This window comes from Sceloporus undulatus, chromosome 1, assembly GCF_019175285.1.
Source record: "Sceloporus undulatus isolate JIND9_A2432 ecotype Alabama chromosome 1, SceUnd_v1.1, whole genome shotgun sequence".
NCBI lineage: Eukaryota > Metazoa > Chordata > Lepidosauria > Squamata > Phrynosomatidae > Sceloporus > Sceloporus undulatus.
Window position 1 is genome coordinate 332541061 of NC_056522.1, and position 23296 is coordinate 332564356.

The following is a 23296-nucleotide window of genomic DNA, read 5'->3' on the forward strand; positions in this document are numbered from 1 at the left end:
AATGGAGGACATGTCCTGGAAAAGGAGGAGGTCTGCCCTGCCCTGAGGTGAACCTACCATGGGGTTGTCTTGGCAATATGAGTTCAGAGAAGCTTTGCCATGGACTTCCTCTGAAGCTGAGAGAGTGTGGCTTGCCCACCCTTGGTGGTTGTGCCTACTCTATGTGTCTTTTCTTTCTCGCCCTGAAGCCATTCCCATCCTTTTTTCATAGGCTGCATCTGCACTGCCGAAGTAATGCAATTTGACACTGGTTTAACTGCCCTGGCTCCATGCTATGGAATCCTGGGATTTGGATTTTTGGAGGAGAATTCACCTTCTCAGTAGAGAGCAGTGGAGCCACAGCAAACTACAGATCCCAGGGCTCCATAGCATGGAACCAGCAAGAAGGCCAGTTGTCCTCTTTTTCTGTGGGATATCTTACATTTCAATCTTCTGTCCAGGAGGAATTCCAAAAATGTCCTCCATTTTGAGCATCACTAAGAAGCATGAATTTATATTTATATGAGGGGTTTCAGCTTTTACTTGGTCATGTCCTCCATTTTACTTGGAAGCCCTACATTTTATGGTGCCTTGTCCTCCTTTGCTGTTAGGACAGCCGGTCACCATGGGAGCCAAAGGCAGCTAAAGTGGTGTCAAATTGCAGCCCTGGTCCTCTCATCTGGTGACTCTACTGGTTTTCTTCTCTTTCGTGTGACACCCTTTTCTGCCCCTTGGGTGAAGATTTTTAGTTTTTAGGGATCATAGATGGACCACTACTATCCTATAAATTTATAGGGATGGGATCCAGATTTTTCCACATCATTAGAATTAATAATGCTTCCAGCTTGCAAAAGGTATATGTGTACATTAGTCTCGATTCCAAATATCACAGCAGTAAATAAGTCTTTAACCTGTAAAAATCTAATTGGCTTTTTGACTAATTCTCAATACTGACGAAAGATTGGAACCTACGTTTTATGTCATGTTTAGCTTTAACAAACGAAACAGCGGAAATCAAGGAGTGAAAATAATTATGAGGGGCGTCAGGGGTGCCAAAATATTTCTCGCCTATGGTGGCAAAATACCTAGAGCCGGCCCTGCCCTAGTGTACTCTTATTTTCTTCAGGAAATCTTTGATCAGGGCCCTATATTGCCAGTCACTATACACTGCTGTGATAACAATTACACAGGTGGTTGTACTTTTTAGAAAGTTGTGCAAGTGCAAGCCTAAATATGGTTGCACATGCAGTACTATATTGCATTTGAAGCCTTCATAGTATATTTATAGAAACGTTTTGCAGGTAGTTGTGCTTTCTTAGAAGTGCAGTCTTATCTAGTACTTACGTAGTACTCCTCAAGAACAGCAATTACTTTCGTGCCTCCAATCTTTCACTTGTTATTACCATTAGTTCTTCCTAATGTATTTAATTCTCACTGTTGGTGTACTTTGGTTTCTGTTGCTTTCACCTTCCTTTCCTTTTTTCCCCTCCCTTTCACTTCCCAGTTGTGATTTTCTTACTGGTTCCTCAGTCTTTTTTCCTTTCCTCCTTTCTCTATCCTTATGACCTAAATCCAATTGTCAGGCTTAACTGAAGTAGGTTCATTGACTCAATCAAGCTACGTAAGTAATGACATACCAAGTTCACATTAATTCAGTGAGTTTATTATAGTTGGGACAAGCAGTTAGATTTAGGCTAAACTCTCCCATTTGACTGCATGGGTAGGAAAATTTACTGTTGCATGGCTGTGTGCGTGGCCCACATATCTGATTGCACAATGTTCTAATCCATTGAAAGTCTACTGCATGTATTTAGGACGTGCTAAAAGTGTGTAAGGTCCTGGCTTTTCTTTCTATTTTCTACCTTAGTACATTACAGTTCATTGTTGTTTTCTCAAGTCATTTATCAAATTTTAGACCTTTGTATACTGAGGTATTTGAGCTACATCCCATTCTTTGAGTAGGGGTAAATAAGTGTGAGGAATATGAAGAGTGATTATAGGAACTGGAAACATACTAGAGCTGGGACTTCTTCATGAGTTTTCAAGACTGTAAATTAATACATTCTCTTTTTAATTTTATAATTAACATATTCAACTTGGGCAACAAGTAACTGATTATGCTTTGTTTTATAAGCGTTGGATAATTCATCAAGCTATGAATTAGCTCCTTATTTCTAATAGTGGTTACACCAAAGTAAGCTTCTGTCAATTGAAAGTGAGACTGGCTTTCTTCTAGCCATGTTTTAAATTGCACCTTTCATGTAATAAGAATTTAGAACATAATAATTGTGGAAATAAATAATCTTACACGTTTTAAATGAATGCTGATTTTATTTGAATTCTGCAGTATTTCAGTGTCTGTTGCCTTTAGTAAACTACAGTCATATGGCATTGTCTTTCTTTTCCCTAAGGACTTTGTACTGAAGGTCTCTATCGTGTTAGTGGGAATAAGACAGATCAAGACAACATTCAGAAGCAGTTCGATCAAGGTAATGGGACAAGTTGTTAACATCCAAAGCTATTGTTATTTGATGAACTGCTACTGTATTTTTATGTATTATATAAAAATCTAAATCACATCCTTTGCATTATAAATAAATAGTTAAAGAAATTGGGGAACAAGCACCTATATCATTGGTTGTATTAAGTACTAATTATGATTTAGCAGTAGCTCTTACCATATTGCTAATGTGTCTCTAAGGCCTAACCTCATGCAGTGTTAAAGTGAATGATATACTTGTCTTACTAGATTTGGGATCTGTATTTCTCCACACGACCTGAATTTATTATAGTAAACCAAAGCAAATAAAGCTTTGAGGAAAAAATCAATTTGAAAATCACAGTAATGTAGTAAAGAAACCACATCTTCTGTAAAAATTGTGCCCTTCCATTTCCAACCTGCTCCTAGCAAAGTTAATCTGTGTATCTGTGTTATTGAACTTCTGCTCTTCAGTTGATAGCTACAGTATTTTGAATGTGAAAGACAAGAATGCTATCAATTACCCTCTCTTGATCTGAGTTCTTAGTTTTTTTTCTCTTGCGCTTAGTTCCTTGTATAAAATTAAATTATAGGCAGAGTACAAACCGCCAGAAAGAGGCGCCTCCCTGGCGCCTGTCTTTGCTCCGCAGGAGCGTCGCTGCAACCAAATTGCCTGGCACTGCTGCAGAGCAAAAAAGGAGTGCCCAAAGTGGCTCCTTTTTGCGGCATCGCTGCAACGCCTCAAAGCTCCAGAGATGTCATGATGACGTCGCAGCTGCACTAACCCATCTGGAAGTGGCACAGCTGCAACGTCATCATTACACGCACCCTTCTGTTGGGCGTGCTGCAGCTGCAGTGCCCTTGTCACGTGCGAGGGTTGCTGGGCGTGTGGGCGCTCTGCCCACCAGGCAACCCTTGCACGTGGTGAGGGCACCTCAGACGCCCGTCTGTTCTGGGCCCTAGATAATGTAGCCGGCACAATTCATTTGTATTTGCTTTATAGACCAAGGTCAAGAGCCTTCTCAAGGCAGGTTACAAAATTCAGAAAACCAAAAAATATATAGTTACAATAATGTTGACCGATTAACAACTAATTAAACCAAACATCAAAACATTTTCTGTAAGTGGTCCAGGAAGAGAAAGACACAGAAAATAAATTTGATTGGGGCTAAGCCCTGAAAAGATTACTTCTGGAATGTTCTAAAGCTTTTCTCTGGCAAATTCCTGAACATGTGGCTAAAACTGAGAGTGGGGACGTGGATGGCAAGTTAGTTCTGCCTTCCTGTGCATTTAGAAGCAAGTTAGATCTTTGCACAAAAAGGGCACTGCAATTATACAGTGGGTCCTTCATATTTGTGTTTTGACTTTCATAGTTTTGATTATTTGCAGATTTGATTAATATGATATCTCTAGGAATCACTAGGTCCTCCAGAGAAATTTTGCAGGAAATTGACCACAGAGTTGTGCTGGAGGAACTAGAGATTACTAGAGGAAACACTTCTCTAGGCATTTCTAGGTCCTCCAGCATGATTCTAAGGTCAACTTTTGGCAGATGTTGACCACAGAGTTGTGCTGGAGGACCTAGAGAGGTGGTCTCTCAAGTAAAAATGTGGTCTTTTATTAGCTTTTTTTTTCACTTTCATGGGGGTCCTGTGCCCCTAACCCCAGTAGATATGGAGGGCCTACTGCATTTAGTGAAATGAAGTTAGAAAATTTCCACGAGTGAGAATAACCATATTCAGCCAAATATTACTATCGAGCCCTTTATAGCAGTGATCTCAGAAAATGGGTGGGACCAGTGGGGGGAGGGGTGCGAGAGTTGTTCAAGAGGGCGCGAGACTTAAGAAGCCCTGATCCTTCCTATACTTTTTATGTGTAAAATTTACACATGCGTTGCATCAAATATTACATTTATTTATATTAAACTATTATAATTTGAACTGTTATTTCCTTATAAAATATTAAAATATGAATATACATGAATATATAAATATTATATGCAAACTATATAAACAAAATATTTTTATTCTTGTGTTGCATCAAGTGGCAGGGTGCAATGTCAACATGTAGATGTAAAGGATGGTACTTTGAGTACTACTGCTAGTGATCCTGAGAGAAGGTCTTATGTGCACATTCATGTTTCTGTTGCCGGTTTCCTCCCAGATGCCTGAACAGTCTTCAAGTGGTCTTGAGTTTGTAACTGTGGTGCCACTGGAGAAAAAGGTTTATCTCTTCTGTCTGCCAGTCTGATTTAGTGGTAGGAATTACTTGTCCCTTCCTCAAATTGTGAAGCTCAAAATAGATTGTTTGTGGGATTGGTGTGTGTATCATTAGGCTAAAAACAGTAAGTTATAATATCTGAACAGATGCTAAATAGTATTAGTAACTGATCAGTACTTACAGTACATTATGCAGTCATAGCATATTAACTCAATCTATTTTAAGTTCAATATTAAAGTAGCATTTTGTATTCATAGTCAGTATATGATTTGGAGAAATGTAATACATGTCAGTTCTCATATTATTAATAAAGTTTTGGTTTATATCACTTATAGATCATAACATCAGTCTGGAATCCATGGATGTAACAGTAAATGCTGTGGCAGGAGCTCTGAAAGCTTTCTTCGCAGATCTACCAGAACCTTTAATTCCTTACTCACTACATCCAGAATTAGTTGACGCATCAAGTAAGCAATTGAATTTTCTTTTTATAAAGGCTATATTGTGAATAACCAATTAAAATTATAAACCAGCAAGAAAAATATTGAAAAGTTGTAAATAAAAATGTACTGAAATAACAGATACGATCAAGGGGTGTCTATCCACCAGTGGAGCAGATACTATTGTGGAACACATTTCCCTTCTCCCTACATGATGGAATTGTCAGCATCTGCTGGGCCCCATAACCATTGTCAGCATCTGCTGAGCCCAATAACTATTGTCAGGAAAACTGCTGGGCTTATAAACCAATTCTGGAATATAGCAGAGTAGTTGACAAATTTGCAGAAACGTGGTTCACAGTCCTCAGTGAAGATGACAGGCACTGGATGTCTTCCAGAAGTGAAGGAATTGCAGGAATCTCGGGAACTCTCCAGCAATTGCTGCTGCTCCGGCTCCAGCTGAATAAACGACCAGAGAAGCCAGGCTCCCGAAAGTGCTATCTTTATTTACAGAGTGCTAACCATAAATCACCAATGCTACTATACAGATCAAACGAATACCAACTCCTGCTCAAACCCACAAGCAATTACTGGTAGCCCCTGAGTTTATATACACTCCAGACCATGCGGTCTCCCAAACTCAGTCACTTCCTGTCCCACACTGTAAAGTGTCCTCCTGTCCATGCAGACACATGTTTCATCATCCAGGCTTTGCTGCACGTAGGCAAGCAGAGTGACCTTGTGCCTATGAGCATCAGCTGTGGCTAATTAGCCTTGTCCTTCTGGTGGTGGATGCTCATGGTCACACACACATCTAGGCATTTCTCAGTTTGCTGTCTTTAACCCTTAACAGTGATCAGATCTGGGGAAACAGACAGGACAGGGAAAGAAATTTCCTTTTTTAAAAAAAAGCACAAGGCTATACACGGCTTCCAGCATACACTGGAAGCCGTGCCGAAAAGGCTTCTCCCGTGCCCTGGAAGAAACAATGGGGTGGGTGCCAGGTGCATGCCACCGGAACGAGCCCCATTGTTTGTAATGGGGCTTGAGTTTACGCAGTATTTCCCTTTTGTGGCGGGGTCCGGAATGGAAGGGAAGGGCCAGCTGTACTACTGTACAAGCACCCATTTGTTAATATTTTTTTACTGTATATGCCATACAGACTATAATACAAAAATTTTTTGCGAAAAATTGACCTTAAAATCCTGGTTTGACGTATATACAGGTCAGCAGTAATCCTGTTTAGAAAGGTCCTGAATGAAACACTACCCCATGTGCCTTGGCAGTGATATTTGAAAGAGCTGCCAGGCAGGAGTGTGTGTGTGTGTGTGTGTGTGAGAGAGAGAGAGAGAGAGAGATGATTCCCTTTTCTATCTGGCATTAATGTTCTCCCCCCATGAAACAAACATCCCACCCCACCCCCAGTTCCTTCCCTTTTCAATCCGGTATTAACTTCCTCTTCCCATCAAACAAATAACCCATTTCCCTACAGTTCCTTCCCTTGCCAATCCAATGTTCAAACTTTGTCGTCCAGCACCAAGGAAGTGGTGCTAGGTGGTCAAGAGAGGTCCAGAGACAGGAGGGAGAGAAGTGGTGTTTTTCTCTTTAGATCTTTTGTTTGATGCCCCTAGGTTTTACCCTCAACTTATGCATGGGTCATATCAAAATCCATGATTCTGGCCCTAAAACCTTCCCTCCACTTACACACAAGGTAGACTTGTACACAAGGATAAACGCTACTCGACCATAAATTGACCTCATGTATAAGTCAAGGGCAGGTTTTGGGGCCAAAATTTGAGTTTTGGTATGACCCATGGATAGGTTGGGGGTAAAACATAGGGGCATGTAACAAATGATGTAAAGATGAAGCAAAGGAAAATGATGCCAAAGAACTTAGAAAGTTCCAGCAGGTATAATTGTTTTGTGCTCACACTAAAGGCTGGATGAATGAAGGAATAGAGGGAGGTCAGTGCTTCCAGGAAACATTATGCTCTTGCCTTTCACCAGGTTTTTTAAAAAAAGAGTTAAAATACAATGCTTACACTGACCCATGGATAAGTTGACTCAGGTTTTTTGGGTCAGTTTTTTCAGACTATACATGAACTTTCACTTTCTTGTAATTTATCTATGAAAATAATGTATGCAGTTGTACATACTGTGGCCTAAATCCAATTTCTAGTCCCCAAAAGAGTAAATCCGCTGAATTAACAGAATGTGGAATTAGTTGATTATAGTTAAGGCTAACAATTGGATTGAGACCTTCATGTTTTTCACAACTTTTCACATTTGGTTGGATCCAAACTGAGTTAATTAAATTTAGATTTGTACTATGATTGGAGGTTTACAGATTATTAAAACCATGACAGATTAAAAGCACACAAAAAAATCAGGTGTTTGTGTGTGTGTCTTAAAAACAATATACAGCTAAAGCCATTTAAAATCCATTAGAATGTAAGAAGTCAAGAAAACATTAGACATTTAAAAGCCCTCCATAGTCAGTTCATAAAAGTCCGATGGAATAGGAAAATTTTCATCTGCTGATGCAGGGAGGGAGCCATTCTATCATCCCTGGCAAGGGAGTTTTGAAGTCTGGGAGCATGTTCCTATGAAATGATCTTGGAAAGTAGCAGGATAGAGAGAAGAGCCTATCCAAAAGATCTTAGAGCTTCTATAAACTCATATACAACCATATACACGATTCCTTCCAGTGTTTTAGATACAAGTTGTATAGAACTTTACAGTCATAACCAACACTTGAGATTGTGTTTGGAATTGGACCAGTTGTCAGTGGAGCGCTTGAAACAAGAAAGTTGTATGATTCATGTAGCCAGCGTGAAGTAACAGTCTGGCAGCAGCTCTTTGAGACAATGGAAGTTCCAACTTTTCATACCCAATAAAGCACATTACAGTAATCCAAATCGGGTATAACCAAGGCATGTATTACTGAGGCCAGACAGAATATCTCCAGGAATGGGTGCAGCTGGCATACTTGCTTTAGCTATGTGAATGTGCTCCTGATTACCACCAAAACCTGGGTATCCAGGCTCAGGGCTGAGAGTAGGTGTACACTCCAGTTGCAAACCTGCATCTTCAGGGAAAGTGTAACCTCATCCAGCACACTTTAAATTTGAAGTCTATAATTGTTTTCAAATTTCTAATGTTACCAAATCAAGCCCTTTGCCTACTATTTCACAAATTTGTCATGGGATTCTACCTCACCTGTCACCTTTCTCAGCAGTGAAGGGGTGGGGGGGGCATCCTTTGAATGGGTTGCTCTTCCCATGTGCTCCAGTAGGCAGGAATAAGGTAGACATTTTTTGTGTTTCCACGAACCTACAAACAAGAACTCACATTGCTACCCATACTTGAGTAAAAGCTAACCATGACTGTTGGTTGGAATAAATATTTGCATCCCATCTTATATTTGCTTCCTAGCCCATCAGTTTCCAGGAGTAACTTGGGTCCCAAGTATGGAGAACGGCTGCCTGCTAGCCTGTATGCTCCTTCTAGAAGGCCAAAAAAAAAAAAAGTCCTAAGAAATGTTATTGTGATGTCTGTTGACTTTGTTATTGCGGCCTTATTCTAGAATAGATGTGGGCAAATGGCATGCAGCTGGTGAGCTATTTTTTGTTTCAGTCATTGTCCCTCCTTGACTACCTTTATTCTGTTAAAGAAGGGTGAATTGGCTCTCTTGAAACATCTGAGAGTAATAATATCCCTTTGAAATTAATCACAAGGCATGTATAGATTCCTTAACATTAAACCCCACAATATTTAAAAACTTGAAATAGAAATCTGCTCCCTGTATGTTTTGCCCCACATTTTTAGGCTTTGGAGGGGACAGTTCTTTTGGCCCTCAGTGTCCTAGAGGATATGTTTTTGGATCTGCTAGAGTTGCTTCTGTTTTAAGGAAGGAAAATAGTACATGTAGTGTAGAGATGAGAGCTAGCATGTTGTAGTAGCTTTGAGTGTTGGACTATGTCTCTGGGGGCCAGGGGTTTGAAAACCCACTCAGCCATGGAAACCTACTGGGTGACTTTGGGCAAGTCACACTCTTGTAGCTTCAGAGGAAGGCAACGGCAAGCTCCATCTGAAAAACTGCTGTCAAGAAATCTCTGTGATGGGTTTGTCTTAAGGTCATTATAAGTGGTAAATTAATTGGAGGCACAGCATATCACTATCTTGATTTCCAGTGAAATCAATCTTCTCTGTTTTCTAAGAAAATTCTCAAAGAACAAATGATTCCTTCCAGTCTTTGTGGTGTCCCTAGCCTTCCTTACTACTCAGACTGTGGGGCTTTACAGACTGTCCCTAAGGAGGGCGCAAAAAGAAGCCGCAAAACGGGTGCCATAGCTGCGGCGGCGCAGCTGTATGGCGCCCCTTCGGTGCACCATGATGCTACACGCTGTCTCGAGTGGCGCACAGTATCATGATGCACTGGATCAGTCTGTATAGGGCCTGTATCTCTTTTTCAAACTGAGAGTGAGGGTGAGAAACCATGGAATGCAAGAAAACAGAAGGCTGTTGCTTAACTTTCCAGTTTTTATACTGTTAATTAGTTTTTATATATTTCTAAAATCTTACTTCTACAGAAATCCTTGATAAGACTGAGCGGCTGTATGAATTAAAAGAAATAGTGAAAAAATTCCATCCGGTGAACTATGAAGTCTTCAGATATGTAATAACTCATCTGAACAGGTATATACTTGACAAAATATTAAAATAATTGACTAAGAACAGAAGAGTTTAAATTATTCTAACATAATGATTAATGAAAAAAGTTAAGGAAGAAAATGCACAAAGGGTTAAAATGGTATGTTGTTAACTGGTCTCAGGTTAACAACAACAACAACAACAACAACAACTTTATTTATATACCGCCTTTCCTGTAGATCAAAGCAGTTCACAACATAGTAAGCATGTGACACATGTCACAGTACAAAACAATAAAATGGCTCAGTAATCACAATCACAATTTCATACAATTTCCTAAAAATCTGAACCATGTACAAATCCTTAAAACCATCAATTATGGGGGGGGGGGACTCCTTAATCTAAACAGAATCGGGAGGATATGCTACTTGAAAGAGGTGGGTTTTTAATGCCTTCTTAAAGGCTTCTAATGTAAAACAGAGTCGGATTTTTTCTGGGAGTGCATTCCAGAGGGTAGGGGCTGTCGCCGTATAAGCCCTCCGGTGAGTTGCTGCTAGTTTTACCTTGGGGCAATCAAGTAAAAATTTCCCCGTTATTCTGAGGGTGCGGGGTGGATTATGTAGGGAGAGGTGCTCCCTCAAGTAACTCGGGCCCAAACCATGTAGTTAGCTTTGTCTCATGGGGTGACCCCATGAGTGAGACACCTTCATGACCCCCTCTCCTCAGGCATTCTGCTCAGGGCTGAGGTCTTGTTGATTGAATCTACCTTTCCTAGCATTATTGTTTTTTCTAGTGATTCATGTTTTCTCATGATGTGGCCAATGTATGACAGCCTCAATTTAGTTGTCATCTCTTCTGGGGAGAGTTTAGGTTTGATCTGTTCTAGGACCCATTTGTTTGTCTCTTTTGGCTGTCTATAGTATTCTCGGCACACTTCTCCAACACCACATCTCAAATGAATTGATTTATTTCTGTCAGCTTTCTTCACTGTCCAACTCTCACATCTGTACATGGTGATAGGAAATACAATACTTGGATGATCCTAACTTTAGTATTCAGTTTTATATCTTTGCACTTTAGGATTTTGTTTTGTTCTTTCATAGCTTCCTTCCCAGTCCTAATCTTCTTTTTTGACTGTACCCTCCCTTCTGATTGATCCAATGGATGGGAAATATTTATTTTGATTTCTTCATCATCTGTATTGAATTTATGTAAATCCTTGTGGCCATTATTTTTATTTTCTTTATGTTCAGCAGTAAGCCTGCCTTTACACTTTTTTCTTTTACTTTCCTTAGTACACTGTGTCCTTGCCTTACATGGGGGATCCGTTCCGGACCCCCCCCCCCACACACACACCTAAGGCAAATCCCGTGTGTGCTCAAGCCCCATTCACCTTATTAGGGCTCACCGTCCGCATGATCTCGAGTCTACATATGGCGAGCCTGCATATGGTGCGAGTGTGCTGTAATTGTTCCAAGACTGTGATGTTTTCTGGTTCGCATATCTTAAATTGTTGATGTTACTTCTTCCTATATTTACTCCTCCTCCTTCTGAGTTTAAATCTGCTCTTCATATATTTTCCACAGAGAAGTAGAACATATAGATTGATAAAATGCTGCCTTACCTGACCTCCTCTATGATTGTAAATAATTTTGTTTCTCTGTATTCTGTCCTAACAGTAGCCTCCTTTCTTTGAATACAGGTTACACATGAGGACAGTCAAATGCAATGATACATCCATTTCTTTAAGATTAGTCCACAACTTTTCATGATCTGCAGCCAAAGGCTTTGCTATAGTCTATAAAGCACATACTGATTTTCTTCTATAATTCCCTAGAGCAATCATATATTTACAGTGTGATTCCCAATGGCTCTTCCTTTCCTGAACCCAGCTTGCACCTCTTGAATTTCTTGCTCCTTATTATGGCAGGAGTCTTTGCTGCAGAATTTTTAGCATGTTTTTGCTTCCATAGGAAATTAATGCAATGGTCCTGTAGCTACTACAGTCTTTTAAGTCTCTCTTTTTGTGGATGGGGATGTATATTGATCATTTCCAATCTGTGGACCATTGTTTTGTTTCCCATATTTGCTGGCAGATTTTAGTTATAACTAAAGTTGATTCTGTCTCTGGATTGTAGCCGTTTTATTGGTAGGTCCTATGGTGATTTTTTTCCATTCTCAGTTGCTTTGAATGCAGCTTTCACTTCATTTTCCAAAATTTAGGGCTTGTCTTCGTATAATTCTACTTTCCATGTGTCATTCATCATTTCATTTCTTTTATGTAGCTTTTCTGTGTATTGCTTCCATCATATTTTTATTTCATCTTGGTGTAGACTACAGAAGAATTATATAGATTTAAAATTCAGGATGAAGATATTGAAATTGTCAAGCTTTTCTGTACTGCAGTTGTCAAACCAAATCTAAGAGTGTAGTTGAGAAATCAGAAGGCTAAGACTTTGAAAGGCACCTCTGAAGGACCTCAGATATACATAATTGAATGTATGTTGAATATGGATAAAGCAATATGTTAAATATTGGTAAATTATTAAATGATATAAGAATACACCTTTGATTTAACTGCAAGTTGTTTCTGGAATGTGGTGGGTAGAAATAGTCTCTGGCTCACGTATACCCATGTTTTAGTCACACTAGCCTGTATTGTTGTTTGTAATTCTCTTATTATCCCAGTGAATGACAAATATTCCTGTCCTTTCTGTCCATACAGACAGATGGTTGATTCAGGAGATTGTGGGTAAAGCTCTGTGCTGTAGTATTGTTTACCTAGGGGATGAATGTATGTGGAGATTAAATGAAACCAGTTCATTTTCATACTGCTTTCAGAATGTAATGTTTTAACAGATCCCCTGACTAAAAGGTTCTTCTGCTTAATATGTTGAATGTCATTTGTGTAATATGTTTTCAGATACACTTCTTGTTATCTTCAGTTTTACTTAAGTTACTTAAAATACTTAAATTTACAATATTTTCTTTGTATTCTAGGGTTAGTCAACAGAACAGAACCAATTTTATGACTGCAGACAATTTATCTATCTGTTTTTGGCCAACATTGATGAGACCTGATTTTGAAAACAGAGAGTTCTTATCAACCACCAAGATTCTTCAATCAGTAATAGAAACATTCATTCAACAATGTCAGTTTTTCTTCTATGGTGGAGAAATTTCTGAAGCTTCTGACAGTCTGGCACATCAGCCTCCACCTCACAACCCAGTGCAAATGGTGGATCCAATTTTACCACTACAGTTACCCCCACCTCTACAACCTCAGCTGATACAACCACAATTGCAAACAGATCCTCTTGGCATTATTTAACTAAAACAACTGATAGTAAAGAGGAGGTTGCAGGCAGCTTGGCACTGGATAGAAAAGAAAAACTGCACATGCATGTTCCAAGAAACAAAAACAACTTTCATAGTTATGAAAGAATTTGGATTCAAACTCAGACATTTTTGTTGTAGTCATACTTTACACCTTGTGCATAAACACTACAGGCCAAAATTATGTGATTAGCATGACTGGAGAGGTTTAATTTTTTAAAACAGAAATAACTAAAGTGCAAAGCTGCTGTTGCATGAACGTTTATTGCAATCACTATCATTCCTGTGACAGTTTGTCACAATATATTGTGAATAAAACTTTTCTATAGAAATGTAATGATTAAATAAATCATGTATGGAACATTCAAAGCTTACAGCCTGCTTTAGGGCTGTTTTTGTTATTTAATGCTCTTTTTTCCTGATAGTTTCATTCTCATGTAGCCCTTTGCTGTGAACAGCCAAAATACAGCTGTATCATGTTTGTACATTCTGAAATACTTATGCTACATTACGGTTTCTTATAACTGCACTGTTATAAATACTACACTCCCACACTTTACATTTTTCCTAAAGAAACCTGTGGACATTTTTGTTTAAGGGGTTGGTAAAATTATTTTTTCTTACAGCACAATACCAAGGACATGCTTATTGTAAAAGTGAGTTTAAAATTGTGCAAAAATATTGCTATTACCTACTTTCCCCTTATTTTGCATTAATGGATGAAACATTTTGTAATACTGTTATTTCTGTAAACAGTTGCATGTTTGAAAGATCATTGATGATCTTATAAGCCAATCTAATATATTTTAGATATTTTAATTTTTCCCACTGAAGAATTCATCTAGTATATAGAAAACAAGTTTGACATTTTCATATACAGCTATATAACTTTTCATACATAAATGAGAACTTTGTTGTAGTGTAAACTTGCTAAACCAAACAATCTAGGTCTTAAATTTAACATATACACTATATTTTTCTGTGACCCTTTAAAGGTATAAAAAAGCATTGCTAATATATAGCAATAAATACTTTGGGTACTGAAGCATCATGATATGTACATAAAATGACATTTGTATTCATGTAGGTTCCCCCCCCCCCCGGGTACTCTCTTGTACTAAACATTCAACATTATTATTATTGCAACATTTTTTTTACCTTGGTACATGTTTTGCTGTAAAAGAATGCTGCTTAAGTTTTCAACATTCTTGGTTAATCGTTGATGTTTAGTAACTGTGATAACAAGCTAGTAATGATGAAACTTGTTAGAGTAAACCTAAAATATTTGAGTTGGACTCAGATTTTGCCATCTGCAAATGGAAAGGTTCCTTCCATTCACAGAAGGCTTTTGATCCAACCAAGGGTCCCACTGTAGAATTGTGTATGGTTGGAGGGGTGTGTGAGATAACTTTTATCCATTTCCTTATGCTATCCCCAGAACCACCTCCACAGTCTAGCAGAGGTTTGGAAGCAACAAAATACATAATTCTGCAAAAATGATTTGCCTTTTCCCACCAGTGAAAATGGTTTGGATCTAAGCATTTGTGTTTCCTTACTACCCTTTTCTGTCATATTCAGACTATGTTCAAAAAAGAAGATCTTGATTTATTTAGATGCTGGGATTTCTTGAGTTGATGAAAAAAGTTTACCATGGCCACTGTAATTTTTCATAGTTTGCTGTGTATTATTGCTAGTAGAACCATTTGAAATACTAAGGTTCTTCTGAAAGTTCGACCTGCAAAGATTTTTAAGAATTACGGTTCCTAAGAGCTTTGCTCCATTTCTCTAAAATAAAACATGGCTTTTTCATTTGTTATGTCCTAGGTATTGTACTTCTACTTAAAACCTGAATTATCATTCTAGTTAAGATATCGGAACACAGGCTGCTGTTAGAAGTATTTGTATTTTATAAATTATCTTGATATTTGTGTTATATTCTTGCAAGTAGTTATCCTTTTTAAACAACAACAACCCCTCCATTCTAATTCACAGCACACAGGATATAAATACAATAATAAAAAATTGCCCTGTAAATGTTGTAGCATTAACTTGTTTTACATTACATCCCTTGTTTAAATAGCTTTTATTTATAATCACCAGTTTAACATAGGCATGCTAAAAGAAGAATTAAACTTCAATGAGTTTTATAAACTGTTTCTAGGTTGCTAAAGAATTTATTTTTCTACTATAGATGGTATAGAAAAAAGCATCAAACTGTACAGAAAAAGCTTATTTCTATTGCAGTTAGGCTTAAATTTTTTAGTGTTATACATATGAAGAATGTTGTCTAACATAATGCAAGTTGAGATTTCCCCCCCGTTTGGAATCATCTTTTTGTATGTCAGTATAATTGAGTTATTTTGCATTGATACACTATTTTGTTACCCATTTGGACCAGTTTGCAGAACTTGTTTTCAAATCATTATAGGCAGTGATTTGAAACTACTGATTCTGAAACTGCTTATTTTAAATGCTTTTAGTTGGCCTAGGACATTATCCATCACGGTCATCATGGGCACCTTGATGGAGTAATGCATTAGTATGTCTATGTCTGCATATCCCACAACCAGTCTATAATTTTAGCACCCCATGCTGTGATTTAAATCTGAATCATCTCCATTGATGGCAAGCTTCATTACGAAAATATTTGCTCATATCACCTATGTGTCATTTCTTCTGTAATTTTTACATTAAAATTAAAGTGCTATGGATGCTATCCAGGAGCTTCTCAGCAGCATCTATTTTTTTGACTTGCTTTTCTTCAGCATCTTCTTATACATACATATGTGTAAGTGTGTGTCACACTCATCACTTCCCTATTAGAAACATTAGGAGGGGCTGACAGGAAGCCTGGAAGATAATTGAATAAAACGTTTGTAGGTTGAGGGCATTTCATAATCTATGAGAGCCTTTTGCATATCACAGTGTTAAAAAAAATAGATCTACACTGAATTGCTACATTTAGCAAATTTGCTTGTTCATTTTGTCTAATGAATTCCCTTCTAATTCCCCCCTCCCGAAATTTCAAGACACAGAAAATTTGTTGATATTGTGAACCCATTCAGTTTTACAGTGAGTTGATCAGTGCGTAGCATTTGTCATTTTGACTTCTGCATCCTTCATACTGACCTTTGTTATATTTTGTATGTTCCTGAAATGTATAGCTTTCTGTTGTACTCCTGGGCACCACTGTGCTTGCATAAATCCCATTGAGTTCAATGAGATGGATTATAGCCTTAGGCCATGATCCTGAGCTCGGTTACTGGAGAGTATTTCTAAATAACTGGTTAGTAACAAATAGCTGCTCTGTTTTCAATGTGTATTCGAACATTTTAAGAATATAGTTTCTGACATAACACATTAAGTGGCTTTTTATATTAAATGATGTTTTACAGATTATTTTTACATTACATTCAAACTTTAAGGATTTTAACATAGTGTAAATAGATATACAACTGTAATGAAGAACAACAATTTTCCATGGTGTATTTTTTTCTGCATTACTTGAATATTGGTTCCTAGAAACTACCACTGACTTGTTTATTTTTGAGGTACTGGAGTTTAGTTTCTGATTCCTTTAAAACTGTAAAGAAATGAATCAATTGGCATTTTTTTTTAAAAAAAGCCTTAGTTTCCATTAACTGTGATACTGTATCAGCTGAATATATATACATATATATAAAAATATAATTTTAAAGTTGGTTATACTTCATGTAATCTTGTCACCACCTACAGAATGCTACAGTGAATTAAATCTCAGTGAAGCTTATCTGTATGCAGAATGCAATGAATAAAACATTAAGATGCCTACTGTGTATAATGTTTAGTTGCATATTCAACTTCTGAAGGGCAAACCTATATCTAAGTAAACACAGTGGTGAAATTTAAAAATGCTGCTCTTAGTTGGAAAAAAATGGGGTTTGATTACAATAACAAATAGTGAATTGTTTTAAAGTAACAGTTCAAGATTATATTTATATGTAATCTAAACATTTTGGGAGAAGGGCACATTGGGTTTTTAATAAATAGGCATGTTTTATTCTTTAATTTATATTTACAAGATTTATTTAATGAGGACATAGAAGTTGCAATATTTTTAGTTCTTACCATAATTTTCTGCTTGGAGAATTTTAAGAAAGAAGTACTGTATAAATATGATATGTAATTCATGTTAATCTGGATGAGATTTACATACTTGTAACTATTCAAATTGCTGTTTTACACTTAACGTTGTTACTGGTTGCAGTAGCTTTCTCATATACAGTACCTTACAGAAGTATTCAATCTCCATTGATTTTTCCACTTTCGTTGTGTTGCACCATCAAATTCAAATGGATTTACTTGGCATTGTTGCCACAAGATACTCAACTGTATGTAAGTGGAAAAAATTTATTATGGCACAAAAGTAAAAAAAAAACCTAGCATGTGTTGATTGTGCAAATTTTTCTGTGACATGGCTAAACTCTGGCACAGTCAGCGCCTCCAAAAGTTGTTGAAAAGAGTCCATTTGTGTCGATTTCCAGTCCTATATTATTTCTTGTTTCTGGAAGTCATGTTTGTTGGAGAGTTTGTAACATCCTCCACAGAAATGTTGAATGCATTATTTCAAAATGGAAAGAGTACTCAACCATGACTGCTGGTAGTTTGATTGAGTCACAGTCCACCAAAACTCAATGGCCGAGTATGAAAGGCAAGCATAGAAACAACCAACAGGCCAGTGCTAGTTTTGCAGGCTGGTGCTGGAAAAAGCTACAGCTGTATGACACAAACTCCATGGGACAGCTATCAGCCTGGTGCTCAGAAAGCTGGTTTTTATGGAACAGTGGCAAAAAGAAAATCACTGCTGATGGAAAAAAAGGTATGTGAGAGACACCAAACATGGACAAAGTTTCTCTTCTCTAATAAGATCAAAGTGAAAATCTTGACCTTGCCACAAAATGGTCTGTGTGGTGCAAAGGCAAAAGTGCGGTTTTCCTGAGAACATCCTTACAGTCAAGCATGGTGGTGTGGCAGCATTGTGGATGCCTTGGCAGGGACTGGGGAATTGACATAATGGCGGATGAGATGGAAGGAGCCAAATCCAGGGCAATTTTAGAAGACAATTTATTTCAGACTGCAAGGTATGTTGAAATTGTTCACCTTCCAGCAGGACAGTCATAAATTCAAAGCCCATGATAGGCCATTTGTGCTAACACATAAAAGTGCAGTTTCTCCCAACAATCCCCATCTTCAAACCTGACGGGGCTGGAGCAATTTTGCCAAGAATTAAAAATTGCACCATCCAGGTAATGCAAAGCTGATATCGAAGGCTTGGAGCTGTATTGTTGCCAATGGTTCTACCAAGTATCAATGGGGGTGGGGGGGGGGATATACTGATGGAGCCAGGGAGTGCCAGTTTATTTTTGTTTACTTTTGTGCCACAGTAACAATAGTTTGTATTTTCATAATGTTGAGTGTGTTGTATACACCAAGAGGTAAAAATAACAAATCCATTCCACTTCCAGTTAATGCAACAAAATATGGAAAAGTCAAAAGGAGGTTGAATAGTTCTGCAAGGAACTTACTGCAATACATGCATATTACCAGAGAAGAGTTCACTTCTCTTCATATCATTTATTGTGAAATATAAATTGTATGCAAAATTTAGTATAGACAATTTCAAAAAATCACTGGGTAGCTGGAGATCTACCATTTGATTATTGGAATTTCTTGTTTTCATACACAAAATCTTAGCATTATTTTAGATATGCAAAGCAAAAGTGTTAAAATGCTTTCTTTGTTTATTGAGCTCAGTTAAGTATACAGATTTTATTGGCTTTTGAGTTTCCACCATTATTTTTGAGTTCATTTAAGTACAGCTTTTCTCCTCATTCCCATAGATGTTCAACGTAGAAGTTCAGTTGTCCTGCAGTTCGAAATGGTCATAAATCTTTGCCCCAAGTTGTCGTTGGTAACTAAAGAAAAAGATTACCTGACAAGGATTACTGTTTTATGGTGCTTATTATGCTGACAAAATTTGGCAAACCAGTACAGACCCTCAGTGTCTCAGTAATCCATTCATTGATGTTTAAAAGCTGTTGCTTTTTAGATCCTTTTTTGGTGTCACTCTAAAGGGAAAAATATTCCTGAAATTCTGGGAGTTCTTTACAGTATATTCTGAAGCAATCTACAAGTTGAAATATATTTCAACAAAAGTGTAGTAGATGTTTCCTCTAGAATACAATTTCTAGTAGTCTTCTGTCCTGTATGTTCATTTTTATGTTGAAAACTTTGAAAACTGATTGTATCAGTTCAGTCTATAAATCCACCCTCCTCCGCCAAGCCACTGGCTGAAGTGCTATAATGTGATAGAATTCTTAAACATACCTATTTCTTAGCAAATAATTTACCTTTTGAGGGACTTGTGCTGAAGGATGTATCTCCATTGTGGAAATCACAGTTGTGTTTGCCCTCTCCTGGTGACTAAGATCAGTGGGCCACACCAAAGCAAAGGGATCAGAGGTACACAGGAAAAAACACTTCCATTCAAAAACTTAGCAATGCAAGGACATGCTGTTGACAGTTGAGTGGAGAAGGAATAGAAAAAGCAGAGATTTCCTTTGCTTTCTACAATTCTAAGAACTGGATGTAAATCCGATTTAACTCATTTAGGCTGGCTTCTTGAAAAGAAAGTGCGTACTGTATTTGCCTCCAAATCACCTGTCAACTTATGGCGACCCCATGAATTTCATAGGGTTTTCTGGGGAAGAGATATTCAGAGGTGGTTTTTCCAGTTCCTTCCTCTGAAATATATAGGATTGTCTTATTGATCTGGGTTTTTTTGTTGTGGTTTCTGCTAATTTGGACTCCTATTTTTTCTGCCATGCTTATCTACTACTATGTTTTTCTTTAATTGTCTCACTTTGATGAGATAGTATATCACTATCTCACTTTGCAGCACTCTCCTGACAACTCTGACATCTCTTCTAGTTTTTTTCAAAAAACTGCTAACCCTTCTCAACGTACTGATGTATGTTGTTGTTTCTTACTAATTATGGTTCTGAGCTCCAAATTATTCCACTTCAACCTCGAAATTTATTCTTATTAATTTGTATGGGATGAAAAATACAAATGGGCAAACAAGTAAGTCTTTTACAACTAAGGCTGGAGTGTTGCTGAACCATTTTAGATACTGATTCTAACAATGGTAGCTGATTAAAGTGAAGCACACAATATGGAAAGGAGAAAAGTGAACTTCCTTTTTGCCAAAGGTGTCTTTCTTGTAAAGTGTTTAGCTTTCCTTACACCACACTTTATAGGTTGTTTTTTTTTTAAAGGACAAACTATTGAGAGCTTGCAAGCTTACAAAATATTCTTGTGTGAATACCTCTCAAGGTATACTGATCAAGTGTGTCTAAAGAAGTTTCGTGTTCATTGTGTGTTCATGATTCTTGAGGTAGTTTGCTTATTATCCCACCTTTCCTGATGGCAACTTAAACTGAGCTCCCCCAGACTTGTTTTCATTCAGGAGCCTACTAGGTACTACCACCTTATATTTAAGTGTCAAGTGCTTATAGATGACTTATCTGCTGAATTGTTTGTGATTTACATAATCTATATGGGGTAGAAAGCTTTTGGTCCTCCACATGTTTTGAAGTGTATCTCTAGAAGTCCTGTCATTGGCCATGCTGTCTGAGGTTTCTGGGAGTTGGAAGTCCAAATTATCTGGAAGGCCACTTATTCTCACCTTGATACATGTTCTTAATTTGAAAAGTGTGTTAGCCTCATGAGATGTAGATATCCTGGAGCGTGAGAAGGTCATACCATCACTAAGGAATTTTGTGGTTCGTTTTATTTTCTTTCTGGTAATTTTGGATGAGTTTTCTCTCCCAGCTATTTGCTCCTCCTTTCCAATGGGGAACTAACACAACAAGATGTCCCAGTTCTCTTATTGGTGCCTTTGTGGTCAAATAATCGCACTATGGAGAGCTCATTCAGAGACAACCTCTAAACAACCAGCCATCTCCCATGAAGTGCTGAGAGAATACAAATATTTGCTTTCCTGTGTTTCAGTGCCTATTTAAATGTGATCCTTGCTTTCATATGTGCCATCACCTCCAATTTGAGGCCAAACATTTGTTTTAGTTGACGGAAGAATGCAATATCCTAGGCTTTTTGAAGATACACTTCAAAACGTGCGGAGGACCTATACTCATTATTGATAACAATAACTATTATTATTATTATTATTATTATTATTATTATTATTATTTCTATTTTCCCACCTCTCCCAGATGGATCGAGGCGGGATCACAACCTGGTATAAAATACAATACAAAATGAAGTATACCAATTCAATAAAATTCGTGAAAATTAACAATTAAAATGGGTAACACAAAGCAACAGTGGAGCAAGGATGTTCTCATCCAATTCAAGGAGGTGGATCTATGTCTTACATGAAGTTGGGTGGATATGCTCCCCAGAAGAGCTCCGTCTTAACTGCCCTCCTGAAAGTTTCCAGGGAGGTGGTAAGACGGATCTCTTCCGGGAGACTCTTCCATAATCTTGGAACAGCTATAGTAAAGGCTCTTTGGGAAGTTGAAACAAATTTGGTTGTTGTTGATTCCAGCAGATTCTTCCCCGTTCTAAGAGTGCAGGGTGGATTATATAGGGAGATGGGTTTCCGCAAGTAACTTGGGCCCAAGCCATGTAGGGCTTTAAAGGTGACATGTTTCTTAACAACATCATATAAGGAAAATGCCAGGAGAGGAGAAATGGAACTGGGTTTGCTCATTGGCGGCTCTAGCTTCCAATGCAGGACAAGAATCTCATCACCATTCTCTGGTCAAAGTGCCTAGAAGGAGGGGGTTGCATTTATGAACTGTAGTTACAAAATTCTTGCTTTCCCTTGTGATTTTCTGTTAGGTTTATCTGTTAGCAGAAGAATGTTCTGAAGAGCATTGCTGGCAATTTAATTACTTTCTGTAGCCTTTGTGTGTTGCTTTTTTTTCCTTTCATCCTACCAGTACAAACTTTTGCTCCTCTATTCCTGTTGCTCATTTCCCCTGTTTAAGCAAGTCTGTATTTGTCTCAGTTGTTACTTTACTAGTAATAATGTCTACAATAATTTAATTTTATTAGACAATGATGTTTCCCCTCTCCTCTTGACATCCCTGCTTTTTTTGTTGGGGGGGGGACTTGCATAGCTCACAGACTACAAGAGAAAAATGGTATTAGGAGGAAGCAGGATAATTTCAGGCACTAGTTTTTAGTTACATAATGTGTGTAAGATAAGAATGGCTAGGAAGGTTAGTATGATAAAATGGAAATACCCCTACTAGCACTGTGGCAACTGAAATTTAAAGTGCATATCTAAGCTTATAATGTAAACAAAACCTTTTACTTGTACTCTTCATCACTGCAGACCTTTCCAGAAATAAGAAGCACCATTAGTCCCAATTAACAACCCCTTGTTTCCAGTCAGTGACTGCATATGTGACTTGTCTCATTTCATTCCAAACTTAATGAATTTGTGCTGATTAAGCAGGCTTGCTGAATGGCACACTCACCATAACTATCTTGAGTCAAAACATGCACATACAGAAACATGGCTCCATGCAACAAACAACTCTTTGTGCTAGTTAGTTTTTACTTCCTATTTTCTATTTATAGGAATGTGGCAACAGTCCATTCCAGTTAAGGTATATCAATAGCTGTCACTATAAAATAGCTCTATCTGAGAGTTTTTATTCATGAATTCTGTTTATTGGTATAGTATTACAGGTCTGCTAGGCAATTCTTTGGGTGAAAGAATGGTTTTTTCAACACTAATGAATGTGAGGAGTGAGGAAGGATGTATTTGGGCTTTTAGATTCATTCTGTGCTGTATTGGATCTAACCCATGATTGTATTGGATCTTGAGGTGTTCTGGGCTATATAAATGTTGGTATTCATTCTAGCGTATCAAGGGAATTTTTGTAGTGTGCAGTTAGACTCTACTCTAAGGCATTCATCTTCTAAGGCAGTGATTTCCAGCATTTCCTCACCCAGTGTTGGACTCAAACTCCCATCATACTCAGATGATATGGCCCATGGTCAATCAGTGATTCTGTGGACCCAAAGTCTGCAGATTCAATGCTGCAAATTAGGCCCGATACAGACTAGCACAAAGTGCCAGCCTGTAGGTAGAGTCATGGAGGACCATCCGCAC

At 37.8% G+C, this 23296-nt stretch overlaps 1 protein-coding gene across 1 annotated transcript in view; it reads left to right on the top strand.

The window, feature by feature from the left end:
* ARHGAP5 (Rho GTPase activating protein 5) overlaps positions 1-16922 on the top strand; it is a 35160-nt gene extending 18238 nt beyond the window's left edge. Inside the window, exons 3-6 of the mRNA XM_042464981.1 lie at positions 2391-2468; positions 5014-5145; positions 9711-9816; positions 12772-16922. Coding sequence (XP_042320915.1) covers positions 2391-2468; positions 5014-5145; positions 9711-9816; positions 12772-13102 — 647 coding nt within the window. The 3' untranslated portion in view covers positions 13103-16922. The remainder of the gene's footprint in view (positions 1-2390; positions 2469-5013; positions 5146-9710; positions 9817-12771) is intronic.
* The last annotated feature ends 6374 nt before the right edge of the window (positions 16923-23296 follow it).